Below are 27,893 nucleotides of genomic sequence, written 5' to 3' on the forward strand. Positions count from 1 at the left end.
TAAACCATAGTAAAGTGCTGGAAATTGCATCACTAGTTAAATCATGAGCTGTCATACCTCAAAACGACCAGTAGATGTCATTGGATATCCAAACAAGCTATAGGTGTATTCCGCGGCCTGTTGCACAAAGCCGGTTTCAGTTTCTACCCAGTTAAGTTCAAGATTAGTTTGAGCAAACTCTGGGTTTTCGGGCTCAAGAAGATGGATTGGTTTGTAACTTACGCTACACGGCTAACCTGTTCCGAAGTAAGTTTTATTCTGGGTTAGAGGTCGCATAACAAAACTGGACCAGTCCGCTGTGAGTAAAGTGACATGTATCTGATGACATGTATCCCTCCCCCTGTATCTCTCGCTCCAAATTAAAGCAGTTTTGAAAGAATTTCAGAGAACTTTAGCTACAGCAGCAGCAGTGTTTATTCCTGCCTTGTAAATGCATTAACGTCATGATATTTTTTTCATAATGATCACTTAAAGGGTTAGTTCACCCAAAAAATGAAAATGATTCCATAATTTACTCACTCTCAAGCCATCCTAGGTGTAAATGGACACCTAGGATGTGTGTCTTTCTTCTTTCAGCCAAACACAATCGAATTTATATAAAAAAAATATCCTGGTTCTTCCAAGCTTTATAATGGGAGTGAATGGTAACTAAGATTTTGAAGCCCAAAAAGCGCATCCATCCATCATAAAAGTAATCCATACGGCTCCAGGGGGTTAATAAAGGCCTTCTGAAGTGAAGCGATGCGTTTTTGTAAGACAAATATATTTATCCATACTGTAGCCTACGCGAGTCTAGTTCTGGCAGAAGAGTGACCTCTGACCCTGTGTATGACGTAGGATGTAGGAGTATAGCGTAAGCTTCGACGCCTCTCTCGGTTCAAACTAACAGGGCTGGCTTTAGACTTCTAATAATTCATGACCGGTGTTTTCCTCTGCGCTTCCGTGTTTGTCATATGCCGTGTGCGGCCGTTACCGGAAGCCAGTGATTATAGTTTATAAAGTTATAAATATGGATATTTTTCTTACAATAACGCATCGCTTCGTTTCAGAAAGCCTTTATTAACCCCCTGGAGTCGTATGGATTACTTTTATGATGGATGCGCTTTTCTGGGTTTCAAAATCTATTCACTCCCATTATAAAACTGGGAAGAGCCAGGATATTTTTTTAATATAACTCAGATTGTGTTTGGCTGAAAGAAGAAAGTCATATAGGATGGCTTGAGGGTGAGTAAATTATGGGATAATTGTAATTTTTGGGTGAACTAACCCTTTAATCTCCAACAGAGAAGTGAATCGAACTGACGCTCTCCATGTTTCGTGTGATTGGCTGTTGACTGGAGTTGACAAAGAACGTTTATACCAAGCGTTGTGAGCCCGTTAAAGGGATACTCCACTTTTTTCGGAAATATGCTCATTTTACATCTCCCCCAGAGTTAAACAGATGAGTTTTACCGTTTTAGAATCCATTCAGCCGAACTCCGGGTCTGACGGTACCACTTTTAGCATAGCTTAGCACAGATCATTGATTCTGATTAGTCCAGTAGCATTTCTTTCAAAATGACCAAAGAGTTTCAATATTTTTCCTATTTAAAACTTGACTCTTCTGTAGTTAAACCGTGTACTAAGATCGACGGAAAATGAAAAGTTGCGATTTTCTAAGCCTATATGGCTAGGAACTACTCTCATTCCGGCGTAATAATCAAGGAACTGTGCGGCTGTACCATGAGTGCAGCAGGCGTAATGATATGACGCAGCGCCTGAAAATAGTCCCCAGCTCGGTAACTTCTTCCAACGTGACCGGGACTAAGTTTGTCTAACCTATTAGACCTATTTTCAGGCGCTGCGTCATATCATTACGCCTGCTGCACTCATGGTACAGCCACACAGTTCCTTGATTATTACGCTGGAATGAGAGTAGTTCCTAGCCATATAGGCTTAGAAAATCGCAACTTTTCATTTTCCGTCGATCTTAGTACACGGTTTAACTACAGAAGAGTCAAGTTTTAAATAGGAAAAATATTGAAACTCTTTGGTCATTTTGAAAGAAATGCTACTGGACTAATCAGAATCAATGATCTGTGCTAAGCTATGCTAAAAGTGGTACCGTCAGACCCGGAGTTCGGCTGAATGGATTCTAAAACGGTAAAACTCATCTGTTTAACTCTGGGGGAGATGTAAAATGAGCATATTTCCGAAAAAAGTGGAGTATCCCTTTAAACCTGATCTAAACCAGGTCGGATTGGGTTTGTCAACTCTAAACTTACTCTGAAACTCAGAGTTTGTTCAACTTCATGCAACAGGGCTCAGATCTGAATTCTTTTAGCAATATCGGCCCGGTTTCACAGACAGGGCTTAGATTAAGCCAGGATTAGGCCTTAGTTCAATTAGGACATTAAGTAGCTTTTATTAACTTGCCTTAGAAACATTACTGGTGTGCATCTTGAGACAAAACAGTGATAGACATATTTTAATACATGTCAGTGCAAGTTGCTTTCAGTACAGCTCAAACACGCATTTTAGTCTGAGACTAGTTTAAAGGGATAGTTCACTTTGAAATTAATTTTTGATATGTTTTAGCTTACCTCAAGGGCATCCAAGATGTAGGTGTCTTTGTTTCCGCAGTAGTTTCAATTTTGATATTTTTAGGTCAAACCGTTCTTGTCTGTCAGTCATATAATGCAGGTCTATGGTCACTGGCTCAAAACACAAGCACAGAGTCCAAATTAAAACAATTCCCCACGTCCAAATGAAACAATTCTCGTTTCGTGTCTTAGCCCATCAATGTGTACTTATGATGGGGAATTGTTTCATTTGGACGATGGGGAATTGTTTTAATTTGGACTCTGTGCTTGTGTTTTGAGACAGTGACCATCGACCTGCATTATATGACTGACAGACAAGAACGGTTTGACCAAAAAATATCAAAATTGAAACTACTGCGGAAACAAAGACACCTACATCTTGGATGCCCTTGAGGTAAGCTAAAACATATCAAAAATTAATTTCAAAGTGAACTATCCCTTTAAGCCGTGTCTATGAAACCAGGGATAATATAATCTAATATAGCCAACAGTAGGCTATGCGATCATTTTACTTCATGATAAAACTTGTAGACATTGAAAATGTGAAACTAGAAAAATCATTTTGGGAGGACAAAAGATAAATAGTCTACGATTTAAGTCCAAACCACAGCTGACCACGGAGTGAAAGTAAAATGAAAGTTTAGAAAACAACTTGTAAAACCTCTTATAAACCTTTTTAAATGCTTTAAATATGTATACATTGTACGTTTTTATCATCTAAGTAACTATATGTTGTACTACTCAAAATAAAAATAATGTTTGCTTTGGAAAACAATGCGACTTCACTCTATTTCCGTTTGCCGGTGTTCTGCTTCCGGTCCGTCTAATTTTTTTTTAAATAATAATAATTTTTATATACGCATACAGCGAACTTGAGTTTAACATGAGCTCCGGTTCGACCTGTGCTGTATCTGGTTGTTACAACAACTCGAAAAAACTCAAGGGTTTTCAAGAAAATATATGCACTGAACACCAAAAAATCAGGAATGAATGTCCGTGCCCTGCGCCGTATGCATTACACTGTATGCCGACGAAAGAGGAGAGGAAACAGGCTTGGCTCGCGGCTCTAAAATTAAAAACTCCTCCGAAGAGAGTTTATGTGTGTTCGTTTCATTTCGTTGATAAGAAGCCCACAGAGCTGCACCCGGACCCTGAGCTATACCTGGGACACACTCGACTACAAGGCAAACGGAAACTAATTCAGGAAGCTAACGGACTTGGTATGTTTACGGAATTGGAAAATTTGATTTACATGTTTATAAGACATAAAACCGTGATGTATAAGACTGTTACGGTATAACTTTTTTTCTGTTATGGTATTACTATTAGTGTCGTAGACGGCGTTGCAACGTGGTTTCTGTTACTTTTCTCAGCGCTTGTGGTTTGGATGGACAAATTACAGTCGTTTGTGATTACAGGACGAGTTTTTTTTGTTTTGTTTTTATTATTATTTTATTGATATTTGTGTAGAGAATTTTAATTTGCACGCCAGTTACTAATATTTGACATTTAATAGATTAAAAGATTACATATATTTTGTGAGCCGTAGAGCGCCCCCTGTTGGAATACACCTGTTTTTTCATGCAGTTTGGAACGAGATAATAATAGTTGACAAGTTATTAGATGAAGTCTGGTAAAATTGGCCAAATTATGTTGGAGTGTTCTAGAATCGCGTTTAAGATTAAATAGCAAATATCTAAATCAATGTACATTACTTTAAAACTTTTGCCAACACCTGAACTTGACATGAAGCGATTTGATTTAGGCCTACCTGAGGAAAATGGCTGTTCTTCATAAGGACCAAAATATATTCTAATGGTACCACTTTACAATAAGGTTCATTAGTTAACATGAGTTAATGTATTGACTAACATCAACTAACCATGAACAATACATTTGTTACTGTATTTGCTAATCTTTGTTAACGTTGGTTAATAAAATGACAGCTGTTCATTGTTAGTTCATGTTAGTTCACAGTGCATTAACTAATGTTAACAGGATTTTAATAAAGTATTAGTAAATGTTGAAATTAACATTAACAAAGATTAATAAATGCTGTATAAGTGCAGTTCATTATTAGTTCATGGTAACTAATGTAGTTACTAATTAACCTTATTGTAAAGTGGTACCATTCTGATTAATGCAATTTAATGTAATTTTTTTTATTTTGGGGGGGGGGGGGGCGTTTTTTTGCCTTTATTTAATCAGTTAAAGGGATACTCCACTTTTTTTGGAAATAGGCTCATTTTACAACTCCCCCAGAGTTAAACAGTTGAGTTTTACCGTTTTCGAATCCATTCAGCCGATCTCCGGGTCTGGCGGTACCACTTTTAGCATAGCTTAGCATAGATCATTGAATCGGACAAGACCATTAGCATCTCTCTCAAAAAAAATGACCAAAGAGTTTCGATATTTTTCCTATTTAAAACTTGACTCTTCTGTAGTTACATCGTGTACTAAGACCGACGGAAAATGTAAAGTCGCGATTTTCTAGGCTGATATGGCTAGGAACTATACTCTCATTCCTGCGTAATAATCAAGAAACTTTGCTGCGGTACCATGAGTGCAGCAGGCGTAATGATATGACGCAGCGCCTGAAAATAGGTCTAATAGGTTAGATAAACTTAGTCCCGGTCACGTTGGGAGTTACCGAGGTGGGGACTATTTTCAGGCGCTGCGTCATATCATTACGCCTGCTGGACCCATGGTAAGGCAGCAAAGTTTCTTGATTATTACGCAGGAATGAGAGTAGTTCCTAGCCATATCAGCCTAGAAAATCACAACTTTACATTTTCCGTCGGTCTTAGTACACGATGTAACTACAGAAGAGTCAAGTTTTAAATAGGAAAAATATCTAAACTCTTTGGTCATTTTTTTGAGAGAGATGCTAATGGTCTTGTCCGATTCAATGATCTATGCTAAGCTATGCTAAATGTGGTACCGCCAGACCCAGAGTTCGGCTGGGGGAGTTGTAAAATGAAAATTTCCAAAAAAAGTGAAGTATCCCTTTAAGTTACTTCAAATCAAAATTCTTATTTACAATCATGTCATAGCAAGAGGAAATTATAGTGCAATTGATATTTAGGAGGTATTTTATAAATGTAATGGTTTTAATTTAAATATTTCAACATTTATTTATGTTGTCAGTCCTTCGTAATATGTTGGTGAGTTCTTTTATTGAAACAGCATTATCTAGATTATTATATTTTAACAGTTCTCATTTAGCTTTGCATTTTTATAGTTGTGAACTATTTTTGTAGCATAATAAGAAAAAAAATAAACATTTGGTTTGTTGTCACCATTTCATTGATACATATCCAAAAATGTGACTGACATAAAAAAAAAAATAAATAAAAAAAAACAGTATAAGGAGTTAACAGAATACACCAGTAGCTATTTAATCTGAAACTATGGTTACCTGAGTAAACACTTGTAATGGTGACTATGGTGTTTGGATGCCCTTCCTCATATAAATCCCCACTTCATATGGGCCAGTGGGCCAGTGCGCAACTGCGCATGCGCGCTGCGGTGTCTCGGGTCCATGTGTAGGCAGCAGCAGCGAGGATCTTTATTTGGCGACCGGAGCGGCAGCGGGCAGGGCAGATAGACAGTGAGGGGATCCCCGGGATAGTTTTACACCAAAATACTAGGGTAAATAACAACAACCAGACGCGTGGAGGTCCCCCAGAAGACCAATAAGCGTTTCATCTTCTCAGTAAGTTCTTCTAAAGAGAGATTGAGTGATACTTGAGGGTTTCAGGGTGTTTTGACTTCACATTAGCTTTGCTAGCAACTGGACTGTTGAGTTAAACAGGGGATTTACAAACTTAACCATCCATTTCATCAAATAAATTTGACAGATTCCATCTAACTATATCGATACCGATACAGTGCGATATAATGATCAACTTTAGAGAAGAAACTGCTCAATTGTTTTCTGTTTGGGGGATATAAACTATTCATTTAGCTCGCCTGCTAATTGGACTTGATGAGTAAGTCAGCATTAGCTGATGTTAGCCGGGTTAGCTAACTAGTTTTGCTTCCTCAGCACTAAACTCACCGAGGTCTTATTTATTCAAGAATTGGTTTGTTGCCACTGAGCAAACTCCTTTTTAAACACAAGTTAAGAAATGTTGGATTTAGTCATTAGATTACCTGAGAGAAATTGATGTTTATGACCATTGTATTGGATTTGATTAATATAGGGAACTGGGTAGTTAAATGAATTAACCCATTAAATCCCATATTCTTCCAGATAAAGTGGACATGTGCGTTTTAGTCTTTGAACACCCCAATGAAACACTTTTTATAAATTTCAAAGTTATGAAAGTGTGTGTATAATTCCTGCTCACAATTGAAACCAGTGGGAAACTACAGGGTTAAAATGGCTCTGTTGGTCAATAAGACCCAAGAAAGTTGAAAGCAGTACTGTAAAGCAATTTTACTTTCACTTTGTTTTGGTAAATTTAACAGTACAGTACAGGTAATCAAAATGAGTCTCTGGGTTTCCCACTGGTCACAAATGACTGTTTTCATTGTGTATTATGATTATGATTTAAATGAGACAGAGCTCTCGTAATACTCTTTTAATAACTGACCCTTTAAATATATATACCGAATGTGGTGGTATCTGTATTATGCCATGTTTTACATGCTTCTGGACCTTTGACACAGACATAATTCTTCAGAGAGGGCAAACTGGCCATTTGATATTTACACCAGCCATGTAAAAGTGTTCATGTGAAACCAAGACGCTCTGAACTTTCCTTTACAGTGTCCACTGCTATTAGATGTTTCAATGGGTCTGAATGGGTTAAAGATTAAGAGTCGGTCTGCTTATTGTATTCCCATCATAGTACCGCTTAAAAAATGTTGTCTGCCTGGTTTACGCTGTTAGATTTGTGACTAATAACATGTAAGTCGTTAGTTCAGAGGTTGAGACCGAGGTCAAGGTTCAGAGTTTCGCTAGTTGTCCCACCATTGATGTTTCAAGTAGCGCATCTAAATATGATGTTTTAGACAATATTTACTCGCTACCATTCAAAAGGTTTAGGTCAGTAAAGAAATTGATACTTTTATTCTGCAAGGATACATTAAATCGATCAAAAGTGACAGTAAAGGCACTGGTAGTGGTAATGTCACAAAAGATTTCCATTTCAAATAAATGCTGTTGTTTTGAACTTTCTGATCCACAAAGAATCATGAAAAAAGGCATCACCGTTTCCTCGGAAATATTAATCAATACGTTTTCAACATTGGTAATAATAAGAAATGTTTCTTGATCAGCAAATTAGCATATTAGAGTGATTTCTGAAGGATCATGTGACACTGAAGACTGGAGTAATGATGCTGGAAAAAATTCAAAAATATATATAAAATATTTTTGGAGCAAATAAATGCAGCCATAGTGCGCAAAAGAGACCAACTCCAAACTTTTGAATGGTAGTGTTGCTGTTTAAAGCAGTTTTAGATTAAATTTTGTTTTGTTTACGTGCACACTTGTAATTATGTTCTAATATTTAAATCCAGTAAACATACACCGACTGTCCCAAGATGAATTTAAGCATCTGTGTTGGTTACAAAATGCCAGTTGTTTCAATTCTGAGACTTTGGACTTGTGTAAAAGTGTAACTGACCGTCAGCTCTGATGATGTATGATATCATGATCATGCCGAAATACTTGTGCCGTTTCTCATGGTGGAGCAGAGGTGTTGTTCAAGGTTGGTCTGCATGGGTGTGGTGGTTGTGGTGGCTTAAGATGTTTTGTCTGAAGGATGACTTGAGGTGGCTTTTTGTAAATAAATAGGGTGGGACCAATTTAGTGTCGCAAGAAACCAACAAGTATAATCAGAGTACATCAAAAAAAAAAAAAACATTAGCAAATGCTTTGATTTCAGCCCTACCACACAGCATTTCCCAATGTTCTCCTGTCGTTATGTGCGGGGTGTTGTCGAATCCTTGTGTACCATGTTGAGTGTCTATTAGGCAACCAGTTAAGCCACTTTGCACCTCTCATGTGAGTTGTAGTAGGCATGTCTCATGCCAAGGACAAGCCTGAATATACCAATGGGCTTCTCCTCCATGACAGACTTGTTGAAAAATAATAGTTTTGTTTCCATGTATATTTAGCAGAAATGAGGGCTGGGATCCATTCATCAGTACCTGAGAAACACACCAGAGCTGCTGTATCTGAGATGGTGGCTGCTGGTAAACAGGAAGGGCTGGAGACTGATACATGGCCACTGCAATCTAGTGAGATCTTTTTACTGTTTTACCTCAACTTCCTGATAACGTCAGATGAGGAAAGTCAGGGGCAGAGAGCTGGAGACTTATAGATGTGTAATATGAAGGACACACTAGAGCGGAAAAGCGGAATTGATTCGTCAAAATGCACACACTGCATGAATATGAATATAACATTAATATAACAGTTTCCCGCTGTTTACGCATATTGTGGATCCTTATAAGGAGACGACAAACACATGAGCCAGTTTGTCGTGCTGCTTATATTTATCAAGCAGTAAAAATTGATCCGAAGGACTGGTGGGACGTTGTCCTGCTCCACTTCACAGACGCTGAATGGAGGGACATTTTAGAATGACACTTCATACAGCAACAGCTCATTACGTGTGACATATGTCACTACGCCATTTCCACAACATTGCACATGCGCAGTACTTTCCAGGTTTGGTTTTTAATCTGATCAAGTGTTTACATGTCCTCTCAATCAGATTAGAAAAGGTTTAAACCACCCCATACAATCAAAATGAAATTTCAATCGGATATGGCCAATTTATTCCGACTGATTTTTTTGATTCTACTATTTTTTGAAAGACTCTTCTGTCTTGGCTATAGACCAAAAAGTACATGCCATTGTGTTAGCTACAGTTTGAGCGTTTCACTTTCAGCTGACTGTCATTATCATTAAGGTGTTGTTTTGTGTAGGGGTTGCTCGCTGGTTTTATTGGAAATCGCCACCATTTTGCAGGGTTCATAATAATAGAATTATGAAATTAACTTGTCTATTACTTGCTATTAACGGTTTATTACTTGTCAATTAATAGTAAATAGAATATATCTTTTTCATTTCACTGACATTACAGTTTTGAATTGGCACAGTTTGCAAATAGTGTTTCTCTCTTGTGCATATTTTATCATTTGGTTATTGTTATTGGGTAAAAGAAATAACGGTTGTTATTAATATTATTATTATTGGGCATAGTTCATAATTATAATTTCCTGAAGATCAAAATCAAACAGTTACTTACTTTTGAATTTTAACAAAACACATTTTGAGTTTGACTATTTGTATTTTGTAAGTTAAATCATATACAGTATACCGTTAATGTATATCAACAGTATACGTCAACAGGTGTGTAATTATATACTTTTACGTTTAAATACTTTCTCATATCCCAATTTAATATGCAGAAACAAGAGTTCTTGTGGCTTATTTGGTTTACGAATGTGTGTTCACGTTTTTGCCAAAACCTGATAATTCAAAGTTTCATGTATAGAGTTGTTGGAATGACCAGTGATAATGGTTTGGTCGTGCAGAAAGTAGGTTAACTTTAACATAGCATGCTGTTGCCCGAGCAAAAGCATGAAAAATTGGTGTAAAAAGCTATTTAAAAAAAAAAAGTGTAACACCCTTAGTTTCATAGATTTGTTCATATTTATGTTTTCATGTTACTGTCATTTAAAAAAGCAGCAGAACAAGTTTTTTTTTTTTTAAACTCCTCCTTGTAAGAGTTTAACTGTAAATGCTTCTAATCCTGATCATTTCGGTTTACACAGGCAGTTTAAGCTTAAGGACTTGTTTAGTAAGAATTTGCCAGAAAAAAGGTTTTATCATATCTAAATGTAAAACACATTACACACATTTTTTTTTTTAGTTATTGTATTTCTGCAACTCTTGTAGGCTATAACTTGTAACTCAGCTCTTGCCATGAAAATAGCCTCAGCTGCTGACATGGCAGTAACATTTCTACTTCTACTACTAGGCTACTACTACTACCCAAAGAAGGTTTAGTAGAGCCCATATAGTAATGGTAAAAAGTCTGTGACTGTAAATCAAGGCTAGTGAATTCAAGTTCTTGAAGTTCAAAATCAAGTGGTGATCATTTTTGGAAGAGAAGAGGAAAATTAAGTTGTCTTGAGTAATAAACTACACATTTATACATCAGACATGTTTTTTTTTTTTTTTTTAGTGCATTGAGTTGTGTAGGAAGGGGGCTTGTTTTGAACCAAGAAGCTAATTCTGTGTTTTTCTAGAGTTTCTCCAGTAGTATTTTCCACTGTGTGTCAAAGCTGGACTTTGCTGACGCGGCAACTCTGGAACTCTCTGTGTGCCGTAGTGACATGAATACACCATTAAGGTATTCATCCAGGAGTGAAGACTTATAGGTCCTCGCACACCTCGGACACATTGGGGCTTGTTTGTTTTCCCCTTGTATGTGCATTTCGCCCAAGCGTAGAAGAGATGTCAGCGATGATTTTCTTGTCCTAGATATGGCTTGGGTCCCTCCGTCAATGTAATTTGGGGTTTTTGTTGCCCATCTACAAGTTTTAGCACACCTCTCCTCAACAAGCTGCATGATTTGTGGTATGATACTATGTACACCACAAATTAAGATGCAGTTGCAAAGTTCAGAAGCATGTCTGGGGTAATACGCTTCAATATTTGATCAAAATGTAGAAGTGCAGAAGTTTTCGAGATCAGACCAAGCATATCCACTTGTTTCCTCTGTCAGTTCTTGTAGATCTGGCTCTCGGCCCGACAGACCAGAGAGATTAACTGCAGAATCCGGCTGCCATTCAAAATAAGTGCTTCAATCTAAGTTTAAGTCTTCAGCCGATTAGTTAAGTTTGACACTGGGATTATGAAGGTGAACTGTCCCTATGGATTTGTTCATACATCCTGGATTTGTAACGATCTAATGGCTGTCATAGACCTACAATTGTTGATTAGCTTTAACTAGTCTTAATAATAATATATAATTGAGCTGGTTTACGTTAAAAGTTAAAAAACATCAGAAAAACATTAGTCTGAATGTGTTATGCGACAGCGCTTAAAGGAACACTCCACCCATTTGCATTAAGCTTTGCAATGTTAGAAACCCAGTCATACTATTGAATGGTCGTGCAACATTTTCTCATTTTCCCCAGAGACGAGAGAAATCTGTATTTACCTCTTTACACTTCCTCCTACGATGACGCAAAAATCGTCATTTTGCGTCATTGTAGGAGGAAGTGTAAGAGGGGGGGATTTCTGTTAAGACTACAAGCACTAGTTCCCACCCTTTCAAACCCGCCCATAGGGGGTTGGACCTAATGCGCTAACAGACCTATCACAGATCAGTGCCAGTGCGTTTGATTTCACCGGCAGAAACCTGCACAAAACATGGACAAAGAAAGCTGAGTAGTAGGGGTTACCATACACTTTTTCCCGGACATGTCCGGCCGTCGAGATCGTCCAAAATGTCCGGGATTCGGCGTTTGCTTTCTGCAGTCGCCATTCATTGTTTACATGCTCACCTTTTGTTTCAATCTAACTGAATTCATTCCGATTGGTGAATCTGAATGTAGTGTTTACATGAACGCTAAACAAGTGATCGGTTGTTGTGCGTTTTAACATTGCTAAGAAAATTCCCGCACCTCCGTGAGATGCAAGACCGGTGCGTCTCACAGGTCTCGCTCATCAGTAATCACGTCACCAGCCGCACGCCGTTCTCCCGCGCCCCTCAGCCTCGTCCTGCTCGCCACAGTAAACATGATGAATGGCGACTGTAGAACGCAAAAGCCGAATCCCGGACATTTTGGGCGATCTCGAAATCCCGGGCAAACTCGTCACGGAGACTCACTCGTAGCCTAGCCTTGTTGTTTTCAACTGTGCTCTCTTACCGGTAGGCGTGGCTTGGGAGTGGCCTCGTAGGGCAGCGAAGCAAGTGCATTCTGGGAGTTGTTGTCTTTCATCCACATAAGCCAAAAATACATTTTCTGGCTTTTCTCAGTCTAGAAAGCTCCAAATTCAAAAATAATTTCACATTTCTTCTACATAAATGACCTATTTTAAATACACATTCATCTTTCCAGAGGTGGAGTGTTCCTTTAAAGGGAATTGAACTTAGACACAATTTCTCCAGAGGGTTTAATGTCTTTTTGCATACTAATTAGGGATGCACTGATATGAACATTTTGGCTAATACGATAACCGATAATTCTTTATATTGGAAAGCCGATAACCGATATATTGGCTGATAAATCTAAATCCAAATTTGTATAGAATTTTTGAGAGCCTGATTACAAAAACTTGCAATTAAAAGCCATGTCCCAAGCACACAATTACAATGTTCTCATAAAAAAATGTATCTAGCCTCATTGAAATGTGACCCAATTCTGACCGTGTAAACAGGAAAAAAAACGCATGCATTCGGATATTTCGAGATCGGTGTGGAAATAAATCAGATATAAATCAGATATGTGCTAATGTGACTGTCATGTAAACAGGCAGATCGGATTTTCTGAGGCATTAGGCTACGTCTCCGCGGTTTAATGAGGAGAGCAACCCCGATGCGCATCTGCAAAAGGGACGGATGGCTCGACGAAACGTTGTGTCGTCGTAGGATAGGAATGTGGACAAACGTTGACACAACATATCAAATCTCATCCTAAAATTTTGGACCCACTGCTCCTCGTTAAAGCCCGCCACAATATGCTCCCACCAGTCCTGAGATCTCTCTCGCTCACAATACCTGAAACATATGCGCAGGCTGCAATGATGGCACTTTACGTCCTCTTCCGCCTCAAAATCATGGTGATGTTTGGCGAACTTCGCATATATTGCAGAGTTAGCATCAATCATATTTCGCGTTTGTCCATCTGTGCAAGAGAATTTAACCCTTTAAGCATGCACGATGTTTCAGATAGTATGGTGAGTGTAAACGCATGAATCGAATATGGGACACAATTGAAAGAATGTGTAAACGGATGGTCAAATAAATCGGATATACGCAACAAATCAGAATTGGGCATCAAGACATCTTTTTGAAGTGGTCACTTTCCCCTTTTGAAGTGATTCCAATCAAAGTTCAATGCAAAGGGAGATATTTTCTTTTACAGAAATAGCTTTTTGGACTACAACAAACATCACAAACCCTAAAATTAACATAAACTCTGCCCCCGGGGAATACACAACAAAGGGGTTGAGGCCATGTTGGGCTGCTTTAGAGAATGAAGAGTTGTTGTCGCTGTTTTTTACTCCCCGGATAAAGTTTGTCCTAAGGCTGACGAACGTCGAGAGGTTAATATTTATTTTTAACACTGTTCCTGAACATTATCACCTCAATGTTTGTCTTTGCGCTGCACATTTTACGGAGAACAGCTTCCAGAAGAGAGTACAGTGAAGGCTATACGCACAAAAGCTTCTCCTTAAAGACGTAGCCGTTCCCATTTTGTCTGGACAATCTGTTGTTTATAGATCACAACTTGTAAGTATGTCTTATTATTTGTAGTTGTGTTTTCTATTAACAGGTCTAATTATAAGCTTTATGTAGTTGCTATGATAGCTATGATGTAAAAGAAGGGCAAAGCTTTGCCTCCACTAGCCTGCTAATTAACATTACAGTATTGATGTTGTTTACTTTAGTTTTTGTAAGCCCCTTAAGAAAATGATCATTTTCCATCATTTTCCGACAAATATGATTAAATAGTGGATAACATCGTATCTTTAAGAAAATTACACAAAAAAAATGCAAAGTCTGTGCATGAAATCTGTTCAGCACAATCCTCTTGCTCGTAAACATTGTCAGGGTCTGAATCGGGCTCGAAATGGTTTGAAATTGACACCATAATTAATATTTACATCTGAGTAGAGCTCGCAGTTATGAAGGGGTGTGACATTTCTCGAACGCGCTAAACGCTGCCAATCACAACACACTAGGCCAGCTAACCAATCACAGCTCATTTCGGAAGGAGGAGCTTCATCTAACAACGCGTTCGAGACAGATAGGGGCGAGAGGAGCTATAACAATGTAAAATATGTGAAAAATAATGTGTTTTTTAACAATCAAGCATTAAAACATATTCTAGTACACCCCAAAAACAAAATCAAGACTTAGTAAAAGGGTATAATAGGACCCCTTTAAAAGTTGGCACCCCATTTGAAAAAAACCCACAGCATTCATGCTGGGAGGTTCAGCAACAAAACCGGTTTTAATTTGTTTGGGTGTAGCGATGGTGCTCAAGAGGGATGTATTTCCAAGAGAGTTTTTGTGTCTTCTGACACGCATAATAAACCACACTTAATTAGGTTGGTGTGTTTGTCCAATCCCACTCAGATGCATTTCTTACGGGGCGTCTACATAATATGCTCTTTTTGTGTTCAAAAACAGCTAGCGAGCATAAAAAAAAGTAAAAAAAAAGTTGGTTGTGCTGGCTAAAATGACATTTGATTGAATGTTTTTGGCTATAGCAACATCAAGGGCGCAACTTTTCCAAAAGTATTCTTTTGTATTGGATGTTTCTCAGGGGGCGTTTAAAAAATAAGTATTTTGTGCCTTTTTAAAAAGATACTTTTTTACTTGACTCACCATAAGATTACTGTTTATTGACGCACCATCTTAAAAATGCAACACTCATGACAGGATGTTCAAAAAAACATCTGTTTGAATGTGTTTGGCTATGGCTATAGCAGTCGTGCTTTGAAAGGGATTTAACCCAGTCAAATATGACTTTTCTGAAATGGTTTGACTATCTTTTAGCATGCTAATTTAAAATATTGAAGTTAAAAAAAACATAAAAAAAAAACAAGTTGACCTCACTAATCAACAAGTCATTGGTTGTGACCGTCCCCAGTAATTACTGGAAATTTTAACGCACTTTGGTGCCCCAGTGGTGGTTATTCTTATCTACCAATTTGACTATAGCTAACTGATCTGAAGACCAGTATTGTAAATGTGTGTGCGTCAGTGTACATTTGCACTCTAGTCTGTTTGAGATCACAGTGGGGGATGGGTAAATGCGCGTGCGTGTGTGTGTGTGTGTGTGTGTCGAGAGAGAGGGGGTGGCTGCTCACGACTGTTCTTACAGCACAAGTTATTCTTGTGCCCACATGAAAAGCAATCGGGTTTACTTTCTTTCTGTGTCGTCCTGTTGTTAGGGGGCACACCAGGTGGATCTTCCAGCAGATACAGGGTTAACAACGTCCATTTTGTTAGGTAACACCCTCGTGGCCTGATCTGTCTGTGGTGTTAAAATGGCAGGGCTTAACCCTTGATATGCAGGACTGGAGACGACAGAGGCACCTTTGGCTCAACCCTCTTGGCAGCCACTTCGCCATTGTTGGATGACAAGATGAGCTAGTTGTTAGAGATCCAGAGGAACATCTGTAGTACGTTAGACTTACCTGCAACTTTGTTTTTCAGTGCTTATCTAATTGGTTTTTTTGGAAATGTGTTGGTGACTCAATCAGGAAGTCCTGAACTGGACAAGCTCTGTTAAAGCAACTCTACTGTCCAGGAAGCTCTTAGACTTAGGCACGATAATCCTGTGCAGTTTGGCCTGTGTCTTGGTTCTCATCTCTGTTTAAGGTGACCTGTTGCGGTGTTTTTTTCTAACTTGAACATCGATTATATCGCTCATACTATCGTACTATAGTTAAAGGCCTGTGGTGAAAAATGAAAATCAAGTTTTTAACGTGGTTTATGTGTCTGTTGTTTTTAATATGCTTTAAGACAAACCATGTGCACATTCATTAGTCAACACCATTGCTGAGTATTTTCTCCTTAAAACTGCAGTGAACCAAAGACTGTCTCAAAAACGCCCTGGTTCTCTACCAATCCAATCCCGTCAACGTATGGGCCGAGCTTTAGCATTTCATTTACTGTACCGCTCTGAAGCAGGGCAGTGCCAAGAGAAGCCAGGTTATCCCGGTATATTTTTCTGCTGATATGAAAAATAGGTTATGTATATGATGTATATTACAATGTTATAATGAAGAACTATATGCCTTTTGTTGTTCAAAGCGTTTCTAAGGATACTGATTTTTAGAAGGCAGCTGTCTTACTCTGAAATGGCGAACGAGAACACGGTTTGTGTAATATTAGCAACACGTTATTAGCTGTTTGATAACGTAGTCAAGCAAAAGGCTAATCATATTAATTACCGTTATGTGTCCGACTTTGTAGAGAGCGATACATAAAACGCATGACCAATTCTGATATGTTGACTTGTAGACGAGCCTGTATAATTCACTTCTTCCACTTCTTCTTCTGAATCAGTTTGTTCCAAACATACATGGCTGAATTAAACCAGTATTTCCACTTGCCATTGTGCAGCATTTACCACAGTAAAGTGGGCCGAGTGGGGCTAATTTGCATATTCGTGGATCATTAAACTTGATTTGAATCCATTAAATTCGTAGTAATTTGATAAGGATTTAATAACAGTAGCTCAGATTTCAACTTGCTTTGCAACACACACATACGTCACCTACACACTAAAATGCATGTTTGAGTTGCTTTAACTGAAAGCAACTTGCACTGACATATTTTAAAATATGTGAGTTTATGTCTCAAGATGCACACCAATGATGTTTTCCAAGGCACGTTTATAAAAGCTACTTAAATGGCCTAATTGAACTAAAGCCTAATCCTGGCTTAATCTAAACCCTGTCTGTGAAACCAGGCCGAAAGGTTTTATATTAAATATTTATTTATACATTTTTCACATATACTTTACAAAGAATATATTTTTATTTAAATGCATTTATTTATTATTTTAAAATAAAATTTTAATTATTTATATATTTTAGCCTATTCTTATTGATGCTATGACAGGTCATTCTTGCGACGTCAACCAGCTTGATAATTTTACCTAAGTTTAATAAAAGTCCACAAGCAGAATTTGTTGCAGTAGGTCAAGTGACAATTTCGTCTCTTCTGGGCCAGCGGGTCGTCCTTATAGTTGACCAGCTGGATGTACCGATCCAGTTTGGGTTGTGTTGCCGCCATGCTGTGTTGTTGTATAGCACTAGCGATGCCTCCTATTGTCTTGCTCGGCCTGCGCCCTAAGGGCAGTCATTACATCAGACGACCCCATGAGGATAGTCACCGCGCTCCCAGCTCGTCGTGGCGTTGCATGAACAGACATGTTTTTCACACAGCTCAAGACAATCCAATACACCGCTGTTCATGCTTTATCGAATGCAGACGTCACCGAGATTTGAGTATTTCCACAGTGTAATTGTTAGTAAACAAATGCTAAAACCTTTATGTGGCAAGTGGTTTTACATGACGTCTCAATCCGATTAGTAAAGCCCAAACACTGATATATAAATAATCCTCTGCAAACTGTTTGTTGATATTAAAATATTAAGCTTCCTGTCTAGCGTCACGCTGTGGTTCGTTTTAAGCTTCGGTTGTGTGAAAGTGAGGAAAATGTGTAGGTTGACAACCTTTGATTTTTTTTTTTTTTTTTTAAAGGGTTTGGATTCTTCATTTCAAAACTTGTTGTTGTTGAGGCACGAGTGTTGCATATATATGATGCCATCCGCTTCCCATGAGGCTGTGCAAGCCACGTGTCTGCAGCTTTAGCGACAAGCATCCATTTCCTAACCAGAACAAGTGGCTTGTGTATGACTCAACTGGTCGCTCAGTATGAAAACATGGCAGTCCGGTTCTCAGTATGACATTAAGTGGTGAAACGCTTCTCTCTTTTTTTTTAAAGCTTCACTTTGTCTTAGTTGGAGATCATTTGGGATTTAGTATGTACTTTTTAAAAGTGTCTTTACTGTCATGTGTTTATTATGGACAGCAAAGACTCCTTTAAGCTAATGATTTTCTTGCTGATGGACATGTGATTGTGCAATGGGCTCGGCTGACTGCATTTCTAACTGACAGTATACATTGACAGGTTTGGTGACCTACTTTTAAGAGCCCTGTCCAGTGTTCATTTACATGGACGATTATATCTGTGACCCCAAAAAAAAAAAAAAAAAAAATTGACCAGAAGCTACTTTAAACGTTAGTGTGGATCTTTCAGAAGACAGGGAATTGATTCAAATCGAGAGTTGATTTAAAAGCTAATTCAGTATTTTTAAAGTGTATTAATAGGAACTTTCGTCAGTATAACTTTCACCAAAAATAACTTGATGGGGAACAGTACAGTTACTTAATTCGGTTGTAATATAATTTCTCTTCTGTTCACCAAGGCTGCATTTATTTGATCAAAAATACAGTACAAACAGTAATAATGTATAATGTATTTCAGTATATTTTAAAGTGTAATTTATTCCTGTGATCAACGATGAATTTTCAGCATAATTTCTCCAGTCTTCAGTGTCACAGGATCCTTTAGAAATCATTCGAATATGTTGATTTGATGCTCAAGAAACATTTTTTATCATTAATGTTAAAACAGTTGTGCTGCTGAATATTTTTGTGGAATCCGTGATACATTTTATTTTAAGATTCTTTGATAAATCGAGAGTTCAAAAGAACAGCGTTTATTTAAAGTAACAATATAAATATCTTTACGGTCAGTTATCTCATTAGTTTTGAGCAAGTTTGACTCAAGGCCACCCCATAGTGTTGTAAGAAAAGGATCATTTACTTTTATTAGCATTTTAAAGATCGGATTATTCAATTACTGGCCAATTCAATGCTGTCCAGTAAAGCAATTCAGGAAGGAAAAGTTGTTAAAAAGTTAATACATCAATAAAAATGACTTTTTTTTTGTTACATACTTCTTCAGAATCTTGGCAATATTAGAAATTGTGGTTTCCAGGCCTAATAAAGCTTTGGAAAAAGTACCTGTTATGACTATATATACGTTTCTACTCTAAAATATTTCATCACCTATAACTTGTGAGTGCTATCTCTAAAAACCCTTGTTTGATAACCACAAACAAATGTGAAAGTCATGGATCACGAGACACCGAAACTCTTTCGATTTGAAGGATTAAGATTATTAGATCCTGCAGTTTGCGTAAGCCTGTTTGGATCAACATGATCAAATGTGCTCTCAAAGTCGTTTGGTTTATTGACTACCTTTATTGTCGAGACCACTGTGGCGGTTGTTATTTTGCGAGCAACAAAGGGGCGGACACTTCCTCCTCATCTCTGAAAGACTTGTGTTTTGGAATGCGTGCGGCCCTTCCCCCCACTGGCAAAACTCCTGCGTCTGTGTGGCCGCATTCGCTGCCAGTCAGTCTCTGAAGGGGTTAAAAACCTGCTTCAGTCTCTCGGCTGCGTCCACCAACCGGTTCAAACTGGTTTTCAGGGGAAATGCTTTATGTGTCCCATGGAATCTTGGGAAGGGTCATGTGGAGCCCTAGTGATGTCATGGCAGATGAGAGCAGGCCTGGGTGTTGAGTCAGCTGTCTTGCTATCAGATGGCTGATATCATATGTAAGACAGGTAGGTCGGCACGTTTCGTATGTGCCTTGATGTTCCCAAATGATGGATTTGCTTCCTGTAAAGTGGCTGTTGGGGTTTGAATGCATGTTTTAAAGCTCACGGCCTGCCACAATTCAGGCTTCTGCTTGGTGCGATTGTCTTTCCTGTTTGTGCACGGGCTTTGCTTCTGTGGCCTCTCTTTAAGAAATGGCACTTTAAAAACTGTTGTTTGAGTTGTCTTGCTCAGGTACTACAAACATCATCATATACCTGTAATTCTCGACCGGTCGTGACCCAAAATAGGGGTGCAGATCTGTTCTGAAAGGATTAACAAGGAAAAACCATGTCAAATGCAAGTAATTGTTTAAAGTTAGGGATGCTCATGATTAACTGGTCAGCCGTTAACCAACATTAAGAATTTTTACCAATTAATACTATGTTAAATGGTAGGGATGCACGATATATCGGCCACCATATCGGTATTGGCCGATATATGTTCGGTTTTTTTTTTATGTTATCGATATCGGCCCGGTAAGAACATTTGGCTGATATATTAAAGCTGATAAATAATGGATTATTTCCTTCAGCTGAGACACTTCAGATGCGCACTGTTTCACCATGATGGTTTTGAATAGCTTGAAATGTGATTAAAATCACTTTAAAAAGGAAAATAACTCATATAAGTCATATAGGCTACATAAAATTATAATGAGATCATAACTGTGTTTGGGTCATGGCTTTTAATGGTGTGACTTTTTTTAAATCAGGCTCTCAAAAATAAAATAAAAATTAGGATTTTGATTTATAGGAGAATATATCGGTTGTCGACTTTCAAATATAAAGAATTGTTGGTTATCGTTATCGGTAAATTTTAATAATGGTGCATCACTATTTAATGATTTAAAAAGTAATCCAAGTAATTTTTAAAGTATTCTTTCAAGGCTGCATGGTTAAAAAATACGATACACATAAAATTTCGTTTTTTTAGAGGAAAAAACAGCCACATGTCACATTTTATTATTACATTCAGAAATAATGTAAAATACCGTTAAAGCGAAATGTTTACAAACTTTATAAACATTATGATAGGCTATTTAAGCTCCCCTCACTCCACAAAAACTCCTTTAAATGTAGCGGTATTCAGAACAGAACAAGAATGAAAAATGTAAGTGGCTATATAAACTTAAAGGTATAGTGGAGGATCTTTCCGAATTTTAGATAAGACCCGCCCTCTCCCCTTTTGAATAAGTTTGATTGATTCACCAGAATGATTGACAATTAGGAGGACCAATAGTATAGGTGATCCACCCGGAAGTAAAAAATCCTCCATTATACCTTTAAGCCAAAACTAATTTATTTAAAGTAAAATTGGTGAAACCGCCGTTGGGCTCACGTAGCCTCTCTCATTCGGCACAAATCCAAATGCTTACATTCGCGATGTGTTTGGATGCTAAACGTATTTATTATGGAAACTAGGCTTTGTACCTCACTCGCGTATTAGCATCGACATCCTTCACATGCACAGATTGTACTGAGGACTAATTTAGTGTTAATTTATAATATAAAGTATTAATGTACTAATTTAAATTGAGCACAGTTTTATTTTGATAATGAACAGCCTGCGATGTCAAGTTAGCACTGCTAGAGCTGATATGTTGTGCGCGTGAGGCATCCGTCATTTATGGTCATATGGATAAACTAAGACACCATTCGAAACGGTTTACTTTTATTTGTGTATTAATCTCACAATAAAAACAAAACCATATGCTTTTGTAAAATAAACAAAACAAACAGGATGTGCTTTCCGCTGTCTCGTTTTTCTTTTTTGCGGAGCGCGTCGCAAACATGAACCGAAACTCAGCATACACTACTTTTCTTCTCTTGTTTTGTTAATTAGGTGAAATAAATTTCGTGCATAGGCCTATTTATTTTCTTTTATATCATTTTATTCTGTTTTTCAATATGGGATCAGTTCCATGTGTTGAATTCTTGGCTGTCAGTACCAAAATTATTTATTGTCTTAGAGTGAAATCTGGGTCCTTGATATGGCATAATGTTGTATTAGTGATAGATTTCAAAGTTCAAAAGAACAGCATTTATTGGAAATAGAAGACATTATAAATGTCTTTAAAGTCACTTGACCAATTTAATTGTTTTAAATGATTTTTATTTAGATTAGATTTGATGTTCCTAAGAATCCTGGTGGAAATATTGGAAATTGTAGTTTCCAGGCTTGGAAATGCATGGTTTGAATAAAAGGATTTTTCTAAAGTGAAAATATACATTTCTACTCTAAAATATTTTTTCACCCAAAAGTTGTGAGTTCAATCTCAACAAATGGGAAAATCATGAATCATATACATGTATATTGATATTGTTTTTAGTCATTGTATTGTACAGTTTTAGATTATTGGCATCAGATGATCCAGTTCACATCCTGTGTGAACGCCACTTAACACCTGTGTGAATGCTCTCTACATATTATCATTTAGGCCTACTAAGTTTATCAATATTGTTGAAAAAAAGCATAATTGTGAATTGACCAAATATTGTGTAAAATATGCATTCATTTGGTTTAGCACTTGTGTGTACATATTATTTGTCATTAAGACAAATGACACTATATAATATAATAGTCTGAATATGCTTGACTCTGTGATGTTGTCTTACAGGTGAGAAGATGTCGGAAGAGGCGGTGCGTCAGACTCGTAGTCAGAAGCGGGCTCTGGAGCGAGATGCCCCTGCTTCGGAGGCCGACTTGAAGAAGGTCAAGCTGGAGAGAGGAGAACTGGGAGCTGTAGATGGACTGAAGACCAAAAGTGAACAGGCCAACAAGATGGCTAACATGCTGCGGACTGGGGAGGTGAAGGCCACCATCAAGGTGGAGGTCCAGACCAGCGACGAGCCTGTGGACATGAGCACATCTAAGAGGTAGACCACAGGTCGAACATAAGAGTGCATTTTTATTCCCACAACTCCTTTAATGAAATAACAAAGCTGCTAACACCAAAGCGGGTCTTAGGTAGTCGTGACCTGTGAACTGGAGAATTAGCGTGATCTTGGTCCTGCCGTTTCTCTTTTGTGTTTTCGTGCCGAGGGCTCTTAACCTCAGGCTGCTCCGCTGAGACTTCCTGCTAGTAGTTCTGAATATAAAGCATCTGCTAAATGCAAAGTAAACAAGGTATCAAGTTGATGCAAAAGAGAACGGGCCTGAGTTCAGTCTGGTGCCGCTTTTGCTTTGCTAATTTTAAGGCCTTGTTTCTATACCATGCGTACGATTCGAGTTTAACTTGAATTCCACGAATTTGGTCCAACATTGAAAAATAACAACTTAAGTCAGAAACCATGCAAAAAAGCATGTGCCATAACTTTTTTACTTGATTTTTCTTTTTTTGAAGTTAAGTGATGCAGATAAAAGACAGTGCATACTTGGGAGAACGTTTGCATATTAATATGGTACCATTTTACAGAAAGGTTCAATTAAATAGCATTAGTTAATTTTTATGAATGAACAAGTTTTGCAGAATTTATTATTTTAGTTTGATAATAAACACTACCATTCAGAAGTTTAGGGTCAGGTTGATTTCGAATGTTTTTTAAAATAATTCACTTGTGGCTTAAGGTTGCAATCATTTGATCAAGAATACAGTAAAACAGTCATATTTTGAATATTATTGCTTATTAATTTTTTTTAAATATATTTAAAAATGTAATTTATTCAAGTGATCAAAGCTGAATTTTCAGCATCATTATCATGACACTCCAGCCTTCAGTGTCACATGATCCTTCAGAAATCATTCCAATATGATGATTTTCTTCTCAAGAGATTAATTAAAGTAGATTTCTTGTGTTTTTCTAAATAAAACTTGCCACGGCCGTTGCAAAGTAATTGCAAAGCTATTCTTAATGGTTTTTATCATTGGTTGCTAAGTGACCATGAATCCATTAATAATAAAAAAAGATCCTGAAATGGTAAAAAATATTCCAAATGATGCACCTTGATAGTTAGTCTCGAAAAGTTTGTTTTGATTGTTAAACTCATTGCATGATAAACTGAAGGGAATTCCTATTTGTTTGTGACTGCATGATTAATGTAAAAAGCAACAGAAGTTGCGATGAAGCAGAGTCGAGCTCATGATAAAGGACAAAGGAGGTGGCCTGATGCCATGCGGGATGGGGGAGGGGCAGAAAGTTGAGTTGAAAGATGTCACACTCCACAAACACGATCGTCATATGCTCAACTCTTCCCAAAGGCCGCACTCGAGTATGCGCTTGCTCAGCACGTCAGTCTTCCCTCAGGTGGCACGCTGCCCCACTTCAAAAAAAAGAAAGAAGCAGCCGTCCGAAGCACTTTCCCCGTCGTACCTGAACCCTGACTGACTTTGCAAAACGAGGCCTATGTCACAAACTGGTTTGAACCGGCCGTTGCCATGGTTTCCACACTGCCAGGAACAGTTAAAGAAAAGGGAGGGTGTGAGTCATGTGACCAGAGGGAAATTCTTGCATCACGTGATCTTGTTGGTGCTGGTTAATACACAGGAAGTGATATGAAGTCACTTCTAGTGAAATTCTGGTTGCGCACGTCATAAGATAAACTCCCATGAAGAACCTCAGTGGTTCCAGTAAACCTGGGCATGTTGTGTTTTGACGGATAGATTTAATTGGTCGATTTGCTTTTAAGGAAACTGAAGTGCTGCCCATGGATGTGTTGTGTTTCTTCCTGTCCTTTTACTTGAATGGGCCGTACTTTAGGAACGTTTACTTGACCCTTCTTCCTCATCTCGTCTGCTGCCTGATGAAAAGGGTACAGTGCTTGTTGCCACACTTGTTGAGAAATGAAAGATACGTCAAAATGTGCAGCTTTCTGTGTGCCGTTACTTTGAGGGAATCTGAATTTTAGCTTAGTGGGCAATAAAACACACACACACACAAACAGTATGAAGAAACTATGGACCAGTATGACTTGGAGACTTGGGAATAAAGGCATCCGAAATTGCATACTTCCCTACTATATAGTAGGAAACTTCAGGCAAGATTCTGAAGTGTGCATACTTTACTTTCCCAACTTTTTGAGGCAATTAGAATTGCACATTTGAGCTTAGAGGGTGATAAAATGCACAAAAAAGTAAGTACTAAGGAACTTCAACCATATCTAGGGACCAGAATGACTTTTTAGTCTTAGACCAGTATGCATCCACTCAGAAAACCCTAGCAACGCCCTAACAACAGCCTAGAACACTATATCATGAAACAACACATTACCATCACATTAGCATGCAAACATGTGAGTGTTTGTTTTTGCATACTCTTACTTCAGGAGGCAATTTTAGCTTAGCGAGCGATATAAATGCACAAACAAAATTCGGTATAAGGGAACTTCAAGCATATCTAGGGACCAGAATGACTTGGGGAATAAGCTCTTTAGACCAGTATGCGTCCATTCAGAAAACCCTAACAAAGGCCTAAAAACAACCTAGAACACCCTAGCATTGTCAGTGGGCAAACATTAACTTGTTGTCTACAGAAAAAGCCGTTGCTACAGTTGCCTCCCAAGAAGCCAATTTCACTATTGACGAGTGTGTTGTTGCGATATGTTTAGTACTTGACCCTTATCCTATAAGCAGCAGATTTCCTATCGGCGGCCGGAGCAGAAGCATGAAAGAGGGTGTCTTTGTTGATATGCGAGCACCCTGTCTGCAGTGAAAGTTGAGGACGGAGTACACACAATAGCCTGGACGTTAGCCATCCCATCCCCCTCCTCCTCCTCCTCCTCCGTCGTCCCTCAGGAGGGGCCGTAGACCTACTCCGGGTACAGCACTACTGTCCTTACAAGTCGTCAACGTGACACCGCTCTCGTATTGCTCCTTATGGCTGATTTGAACTCGGAGCAGCTTGTGTTTAATCTAACCGTGAAAATGTTTCATTTTCGTGTCAAGAGACTTTCTAAAACTTCTTGCTCCGCTTCCTTGAAGAGCATTTCTTTTCTTTTTTTTTTACTAATGTGCAAACGGAGGTCATAGGACGACCTCTAGTGGGCAGTGCAGGAAATGCAGCTTTAGGTGAGGAGCAGTGTATATAGTATATACTGCATACTTAGTTTTATAATATGTAAATATATACTATTGTAAATAATCAGACAAATAAAATTTGTAAATGTCAAACAATGCTAAACGTTTCAAACAGTAGTACACTACATTGTCATGATGTAAATCAGCATGTTGGCTTCCTGTAGTTATCTCTGAAAATAAAGGAATTAAAAATACAATCAGAAATAATGAATAAAGAAAATAATAACAAACATAAATTGTTTATAATTATAATAATACTAAATTGATTATAAATGCAAAATTTTTCCTTTATTTTGTTTAATAATAATCATCGTTGTTGGTTTTTTATGATATTAAAATAAAGAAAATATTTGGAGGAAAGAAATCATAATAATAAACAATAATAACAAACTTAAAATTATTATGATAAATGGATTATAAATGCTAAATATTTCCTTTATATAATAATAATACAAATAATAATTGTTGTTATTATTACCATTATTATATAAAATGTTTAGTATAAAATAATAAAGACAATATTTAGCATATTTAATCCAGCTTTTAATAAAACTCTTTGGTAGTATGAGCAAGTATGAGTCTAGAAAGTTTATTGCATTGTGGGATGAAGTACTCTGCTCTATGTACTTCACAATCTGAATATTCAGGAATTAAACTCATGTTTTCCCGTCTGTCTCTCTCAGCGACATAAAGAAAGAGCGACCTTCGACGCCAGATGATGATGTCATTGTTTTGTCAGACAATGAGCCTTCTAGTCCTTGCATGAATGGGGTCAGCTACAGTTTTAAGAAGACAGATACCGAGATGCTAATGGTAACAATGTCATGTCTTTTTGACGCGACTTATCAAGTCTTGCACACAGACTTCATGCTTTAAACGCCCCGTTCACTCGCTAACGTGACTTTCCTCCTTCATGGCACGTGCAGAAAAGCAGCCCGGCAGAACGGGAGCACATCATAAAGCAGCTGCAAGAAGAACTGCGTCTGCAGGAGGCCAAACTCGTCCTGCTGAAGAAACTCCGGCAGAGTCAGACACAAAAAGACGTTGTGCAAAAGGTAACGGGTTTAAAAGAAACGTAAGATGAACAGAACACAACAACAAAGAATGCCTTTGTAGTCGAATCCAGTTGTTTGAGGTATAAAACTGACCTTTTCTGTTTTGCAGTCAACCAATTCTGTGGCTGCTCCTCCACCTCTCGTCAGGGGCAGCATCTCGTCCACTAAAGGACCCCTTCAGGTCAGTGCCATTCAGTCACACAGGACGTGTTTTTACGAGTTGAACTCTATTGAGACTTAAATACGTGGGTTGATTTCAGGTCTCCAACCGAAACTCAGGGACAGTCATTCCTCCTCCTCTGGTTCGAGGTGGAGCGCAGGTCTCCAAGCACGGCTCCGTAGTCATGCCACCCTTAGTCAGAGGCTCACAGGTATGCATAGTTTTTGCTATCTTTAAAAAAAAAAAACAGCTTTAGCTTTGAAACAAACCCCCTTTCTTTGCCGTTTGTGTGTTGTAGCCCATTGCAGTGACCCCGCAGCAGATCGCGACCCTACGGCAGCAGCAGCACCAGCACTCGGGGTCTGGTCCTCCTCCTCTCCTTCTGGGCGCGCGCACCTCTGTACCCAGTGTGCAGGTGCAGGGCCAAAGGATCATTCAGCAGGGCCTGATCCGGGTCGCCAGCGTAGGCGGCACAAACGTCCTGGTCTCACAGGTCACTGTCATTCACTTGCTGTTGATTTACAGTTGTTATATATTTATTACAGTAGTATTAGTAGATGCAGTAAAAATATTTATTACGCTAAATGTTTATAAATAATATTTTAATATTTATGTGTGTTTTATATTATATT

At 38.1% G+C, this 27,893-nt stretch overlaps 1 protein-coding gene across 12 annotated transcripts in view; it reads left to right on the top strand.

Annotated features, from left to right (window-relative positions):
* Nucleotides 1–3,484: 3,484 nt before the first annotated feature.
* gatad2ab (GATA zinc finger domain containing 2Ab) overlaps nt 3,485–27,893 on the top strand; it is a 29,420-nt gene continuing 5,011 nt past the window's right edge. For 2 of the 12 annotated variants that reach the window (XM_084416919.1, XM_084416911.1), the window contains exons 1-7: nt 19,745–19,999; nt 22,651–22,909; nt 26,730–26,859; nt 26,973–27,101; nt 27,211–27,282; nt 27,362–27,472; nt 27,560–27,754. In XM_084416919.1, coding sequence (XP_084273045.1) covers nt 19,975–19,999; nt 22,651–22,909; nt 26,730–26,859; nt 26,973–27,101; nt 27,211–27,282; nt 27,362–27,472; nt 27,560–27,754 — 921 coding nt within the window. In that variant the 5' untranslated portion in view covers nt 19,745–19,974. Of the gene's footprint in view, nt 3,803–6,078; nt 6,298–8,711; nt 8,835–18,202; nt 18,280–19,744; nt 20,000–22,650; nt 22,910–26,729; nt 26,860–26,972; nt 27,102–27,210; nt 27,283–27,361; nt 27,473–27,559; nt 27,755–27,893 lie in introns of those variants that run through there. The other 10 variants (XM_084416910.1, XM_084416916.1, XM_084416918.1 and 7 more) reach the window with 10 other exon arrangements.

This window comes from Rutilus rutilus, assembly GCF_951802725.1.
Source record: "Rutilus rutilus genome assembly, chromosome: 8".
Classification (NCBI taxonomy): domain Eukaryota; kingdom Metazoa; phylum Chordata; class Actinopteri; order Cypriniformes; family Leuciscidae; genus Rutilus; species Rutilus rutilus.